This window comes from Colobus angolensis, unplaced genomic scaffold (assembly GCF_000951035.1).
Source record: "Colobus angolensis palliatus isolate OR3802 unplaced genomic scaffold, Cang.pa_1.0 Scaffold329, whole genome shotgun sequence".
In the NCBI taxonomy this organism is placed as follows: domain Eukaryota; kingdom Metazoa; phylum Chordata; class Mammalia; order Primates; family Cercopithecidae; genus Colobus; species Colobus angolensis.
Window position 1 is genome coordinate 45,964 of NW_012116588.1, and position 6,590 is coordinate 52,553.

Sequence of the window (6,590 nt, forward strand, 5' to 3'; positions counted from 1 at the left end):
TCTTTAAAACAGAAATGCAATAGATCTGTAAGCTAAACCTTCTGCCATTCATATGGAAACAAATATCAGTAATCCTCTTTGGTCTAAACAAAAATTCATAATTATTTATACATTTAAAAATATATTTCGTTTCAAATATTGTTAGTGGGGCAATAAATCATAAAGAGATACAACCAGTCAAAATTAGACTTTTAAAGAATTACTCTCAGGCTGGGCGCGGTGGCTCAAGCCTGTAATCCCAGCACTTTGGGAGGCCGAGACGGGCGGATCACGAGGTCAGGAGTTCGAGACCATCCTGGCTAACACGGTGAAACCCCGTCTCTACTAAAAATTACAAAAAGCTAGCCGGGCGAGGTGGCTGGCGCCTGTAGTCCCAGCTACTCGGGAGGCTGAGGCAGGAGAATGGCGTGAACCTGGGAGGCGGAGCTTGCAGTGAGCCGAGATCCGGCCACTGCACTCCAGCCCAGGCGACAGAGCAAGACTCTGTCTCAAAAAAAAAAAAAAAGAATTACTCTCAAAGACATTACAACAACTCCAAAGTCCAGGGATCTTATAAGACTAATTTATTAGGAACAACATTTACAAAGACAGCTTTTCAATGCTGAGTTGTACCTGATTTAATGCAGTCAGAATGAAAGAAGAAGCATTTTTCTCCTTATTTTGCTGATCTGTCAGATTTTGCTTAAGTTAGGAGAGCCTACAATTTCAAGGCTAGATAACTGGAATTCCATGAATTAACACAGAAAGACAGGAGAAAGGCAGGGAAGTTCAAAACTCACAGTCTGGGGGGAAATCAGCAGAGTAAGATTACTAATAAGTGAAATATTGGGCATATGATTTCTTAATTTCCACTAGTTATGCAAATATCTTATTGTTAGTATTTAGATTAGTATTTTAGAATATTTTGTAGAGACTGAAAAGCAAATAAATAATTGCATTAGCATTGTTAAGTATCAGTGTTTTCTGTTTGACAAATAATCATACAGCTGTGTTCTCAGGCTGCAATAACAAAACACTAGAGACTGAGCAGCTGAAACAACAGAAATTTGTTTCTCACAGTCTGGAGGCTGGAAGTCCAAGACAGAGGTGCCAGCAGCAAGAGTTTCATTGTGAGGCTTCTCCTCTTGGCTTGTAGGTGGCTGCCACCTCTCTGTGTGCTCCCACGCCCTCTTGTTTGCATGCACAAGGAGGGAGGGAACAAGCTCTCTGGGGTCTCCTCCTATAAGGACACCAACCTTAACAGATCACAGCCCCACCATGACTTCATATAACTTTCATTACTTTTTTAGCAGCCCCAGCTCCACACTATAGGTTGGGGCTTCAACATGGGAACTGGGGGGTGAAGGGTGGGACACAAACATTCTGTCCATAACAATGGCCCACCAAACCATGAAAGTAAATGGAAAAAAAAAATCACAGTTCAAGAATGACATAAAACTTAACTAGGTGTATTATAGAACAATGCATAGAACTAAACTGAGAAGTTAAAACATAAACTCATTGATTTTTAAAGACAACCTTTCTCAAGTTCGGTTCACTTTAGGGCTGATACACACCTTCAGAACCAGATTTTGGTCTCTAATATTATCTTCCACTGAAAGCCAGGGCAAACAGGTTACTGTTCATTTCATTTTGGCCTATACTTTCTCTTTAAAGTGACCATTAATATTCACTATCACAATTAAGCTTTGGTCTGGGCCATTCTGAGACCAAGCTCTGGAGATCACAATTTTAAAGGATTAAATTATCACAACAGTAATCTTTGTTCTGACAAAATTATTAATCTGACAGTGACTGAATTATCTTGGGACTCTCCCAAGCCCTAAATGAATACAGCAAAGATAAATGTGAAGAATTCAGGAACAATTGCTTCTGTTATAGTCAGTAAGCTCCTAACAGATCAGGTTTCTGCAGAAAACAATTCTGGACAAATGTTTAAAAGCAACAAACTACATGAAGGAACTTAAAAAAAAGAAGCCAAGCCTTGGAAGAAAGACAGGCCACAGGCTGAGTTCTTATTTTTATGGCTTTTAACCAGAGTGCAAGACACAGATCTGCATTGTGCAGGGCAGCCAAAGTTCCTTTAGAAAACCACCATCTTTCTGGCTGAAAGAGTCAGGGGTCAGAATGGGGGGCAACCACCACTGCTGAAAAGAGTTGGGTGAGGAACCCTGAAAGGAGAGCCAGAAATGGGGGAACTCCAAACTCTGTGTCAGCTCTGTCCAGATCTCTGACTTGTAAACTAAAAAGAAAGGTTTCTACCATCAGCAGACTGTCACCCACAGACATTTACAGAGCATTTTGGTTTGGAGTTCTTCCTAATGGCCACCCTATGGAAAAATATATAGGTGTTGTTTCGCCCTGGAAGCCAGACAGATCAGAATATTGGGTAAGATAGCTGGGTCAGCTGTCCTTGGATTGATCCCAAACACTATGTTCCTTTCCAGGCCTGAGAATCGCCGGACACTGTCCAAAACAATGTGATCACCCAACATATCACATGCATCTCTGAGCTGCACAACCCTTTTCTTCCTCATTGCTTTCAAGAGCTTATACTTATAGCGCTCCACTTCTTTTGCAGTGCTGACAAGCACAGCAACATCCTTTGGAGAATAGCCCCTTTCAAAGAAGAATCTGCAGGTGTCTGCCACAAAGGTCACTATTTGCTCCACAGTCAAGCGTTTCTTAATTTGTAAGGTTCCCTGAACACCCTGGGACCATTCAGCTTCAAGAAGTACCTCAAGGGAACCAGGGGGGATGTTAAATGAAGGATTATTTCTAATTACTTGCATTTCCTTTTGTAAGTACCTGGCTATTGGATCTGCATTGCGAACTATTCTGGTGAGCTCTTCTCTTGGATACTGGTCTGAGAGAAGGGGGAGGCCACTGCAATCCAAGTGGCTGGTCTGAAAGTAGTCCAGAAAGATCCAGAGAATTCCTGGGCCATCCTTTGCTCTCCGAGTGATGGTTTTTGCCTTCCCATACCAGTCCCCATCCTCAGAACGGAAATTCTGAGCTTCATCAATGACGATGTGTTGAATGTGTTCAAACTTTTCTTTTATGAAAGTTTTCCGGGTCTCTGCTTGGCAGATATTTTTATCACTGCAAAAATTAAAAGAACACACTCAAGTTTTATCCAAAAAAAGCAAGGGGGGGAAATGAATGTATCATGTTCCTCTGAGCACAGTATGTTATCACAGATGATTTTACCACTCAATTCTCAAGAAAGAAGGTGACTTAGCAGAAAAAATTAAACCCAGATTAAATAATACTTAGAGACATCAGATCCAACTGCTTACCTGATAAAGTTCCTCAGAGGCTGGTTTTCACAAACGTAAAGAATTCTCTTTTCCTCACAGTGAAACACATTCCTGATCTTCTCCATGATCTTCATGGCCATGATGGTCTTCCCTGAGCCAGGTAAGCCGTGGATAAACAATTCTTTGTTCTTACGGAGGCTTCTGGAGAATATCTCATACTGCTGGGCTGTGAGCAGATTTAAAACCTCACAGCCGAGCTGGTCACTCAAGAGAGACCTGAAGCCAAGCAAGACAATCACGAGGGACTGCAGCAGGGCTTCCATGTGCTGGGTGCCTGCAAGTCTATAGGACGCGGGGTAATCCATTGGAGACACTGCAGCCTCCAAGGCCTCTGCACTGCTCTTAGGACTCAGGCAGAGGACCTTGGCCCTGACACACACCTTCCCGGTGTAGCCCCCCACGTTCACCAGGTTCTGCTTCAAAGTAAAGGCGGTGCGAGTGCAGTAGTCCTGGCTCTCTGCATCCTGCTCCCTGAGAATGGTGTAGAGAATGGGGGTGCTGTTCTGTGCTATCAGCAGAGCATCACAGATGACTCCTGGCTTCTCCTGCAAGTTCAGGTCCACAGCCCAGCTTCTAGAGAGGATCACAATTCCCTGGGAGAAAGGTTGCACTTGCTTGTTTACCAACTCCTCTAGTCCTTCGTGCTGTGAGGTCAGGTCCCTCCAGAGGGACTCTGGAGTATATCGCAAATGTCCTGGTGGGACTGTATGTGAAAAGAATGATAAATTAAGGGAAGAGAAATAACCCTATTGATTATGATGACTAATTATAATTAACTAATTGATTAACTGCATTATTACTTATGGAAGTTTCAAATATTATTTTATAAATATTATTATAATTATAAAGGAAAAGAACACTTGGAATACCTGGTATACTTCATCTAAATCCACGTGTTTTTTAAAACTTACAACCTTGGGAAATTCCTTAACCTAAGACTTTGCTATCTCATCCGTAAAACAAAACTAAGAATAGCACATTTCCTATGAGGAGGAATAAATGAAATAACATAAAATGTTTGGTTCATTGTAGCAGCTTGAGAAATGTTGGTTCTCTTCCTCCCCTTTCTACTTTCCAAGTACCTGAATCTCAAAATGCCCCATTGCTGGGAGTAGCAGGAGCCCCTCCCCCGGCCCCAGGAAGAAGGTATTCATTAACTCCATATTTGCAGGGGAGAAGGAGTCATATTAAAGCTTTTATTGGCAGTGAATTTCCTGCAGTCCTGGACTGGAAGATCCTTAAAGCTATCTCTCCTGAAGCAGAATTCTTGCATCACTTAAAGATCAACGTATGGCTCCCCACTATCACAAAAGTCTTCCCTTTGTCACACACAAACAAGAAATAATTCTGTCACATGAGAATATACTTGCATTGGAGGATTATGAACTTATTTCAATGATCATGGGTTCCAAAGTGGGGGGGAAGATAACTGTTGTCCTGTTGTGGTAGTGTTAGAGTACAAACCCAAATCAAGATTTGCAGTGGTAATTTCAAATGAAATTACCCAGGTTTTATTGGTAATTGTTTATTGTTCATTGTTGCTGGTGCTTTCTTTTTCGTACCAGGTGCTCATACAACTTGATTATGCCTGCAACCTGGATGACAGTGAGTAGGAGATGGCATCTATCATGAGACACATCCAGATTTTAGAGATGTTAAACTATAGGGGGAAACACACATCTTAGAATGGATAAAATAGGATAACTGAGCATATGTTTAAAATGAAGCTTTGGAAACCAAAGAAATGTAAAATAAGAAAATACACCATTTGTTGATTGTACCAGGGAATTTGCACGTATCTCTGGTCCTCACAAATTTTCCAAGGAAGATATATTTATTCCCATCGTCATATGAGTAGATAAGGACTCAAAGAGGTCAAGTGAGAGCTGGGTGCAGCTACTCAGGAGGCTGCGGTAGGAGGATTGCTTGAGCCAGGGAATTTAAGGCTGCAGTGAGCTATGACTATACCACTGCACTCCATCCTGGGCGACAGAGCAAGACAGTGTCTCAAAAAATAAAAAATAAAAGAGATCAAGTGACTTGCCCAACATCACACCACTAGGAAACGGCAGGGCCAGAGTCGGAACCCAAGTCTCTTGGACATCAGATCCTCTACTGTTTTTGCCCTGCCTGGCAAGTCACAGACTACTCCTGCCTGATAAATGGTAAAAGTCACTAAAACACTTGATGTTTATTTACCTCATTATTGCATAGGTCTTCTTTTTCTTTAATTGTATAATGGAACATGCTTCTGAAGGAAATTATGGGAAGATCAGAAGTGTCTCTTTCATTTCTTAACAGTAATGATAGGGACCAGACTAGATGCTCAATTAATGCCGCCATTCCAGGTACACCAGAGTAGTCATCACTCCCCATGTGATTTGAGGACTCTGTGCCTTTGCACAGGTGTGCTCTGAAACTCTGATGTCTTCTTCTACCTTGATCACTTGATAAACTCCTCATCCTCCCCAGAACTCCCATATTCATCCTTCTGTCCTTGGAGCTCCCACCTTGTATCCATTCTGGGAACTCATTTCACCATGGATCTAGGGAATCTTTAGAAACAGCAGTTAAGGGTCCAGGACAGTTGTTCTCAAACCATAAGAAATCAATCAGGTGAGGGAGCCTAAAGGTTTAGGACATCAAGAGGAAGAACACTGGGGCTGGCTGATTCTGATCTGCTACACCAGGCCCTGAATATCTTTAGTGCCAGTAACTCCATTACAGACAAAATTTCTATTTGAGACAATCATTGCATTTCTTCCAAGAGAAGCACTGACAGCGTTGAATCTGAACCTAATTTATTGTCAATCAATGCTAATAATTAATGTGCTAAGAACATCTTTATTCTTTTTTTTTATTATTATACTTTAAGTTCTAGGGTACATGTGCACAACGTGCAGGTTTGTTACATATGTATACGTGTGCCATGTTGGTGTGCTGTACCCATTAACTCATCATTTACATTAGGTGTATCTCCTAATGCTATCCCTCCCACTTGTCCCCTCCCCACAATAGGCCCCGGTGCGTGATGTTCCCCTTCCTGTGTCCAAGTGATCTCATTGTTCAATTCCCACCTATGAGTGAGAACATGCGGCGTTTGGTTTTCTGTTCTTGCGATAGTTTGCTGAGAATGATGGTTTCCAGCTGCATCCGTGTCCCTACAAAGGACACAAACTCATCCGTTTTTATGACTGCATAGTATTCCATCGTGTATATGTGCCACATTTTCTTAATTCAGTCTGTCACTGATGGACATTTGGGTTGATT

The 6,590-nt window shown here is 41.9% G+C and overlaps 1 protein-coding gene across 1 annotated transcript in view; it reads right to left on the bottom strand.

The window, feature by feature from the left end:
• Nucleotides 1-540: 540 nt before the first annotated feature.
• The window catches only part of SLFN11 (schlafen family member 11), a 23,603-nt gene continuing 17,553 nt past the window's right edge, over nucleotides 541-6,590 (bottom strand). The window contains exons 4-5 of the mRNA XM_011951840.1: nucleotides 3,300-4,023; nucleotides 541-3,102 (exon numbers count right to left, since the gene is read on the bottom strand). Of these exons, the coding sequence (XP_011807230.1) occupies nucleotides 2,331-3,102; nucleotides 3,300-4,023 (1,496 nt within the window). The 3' untranslated portion in view covers nucleotides 541-2,330. The remainder of the gene's footprint in view (nucleotides 3,103-3,299; nucleotides 4,024-6,590) is intronic.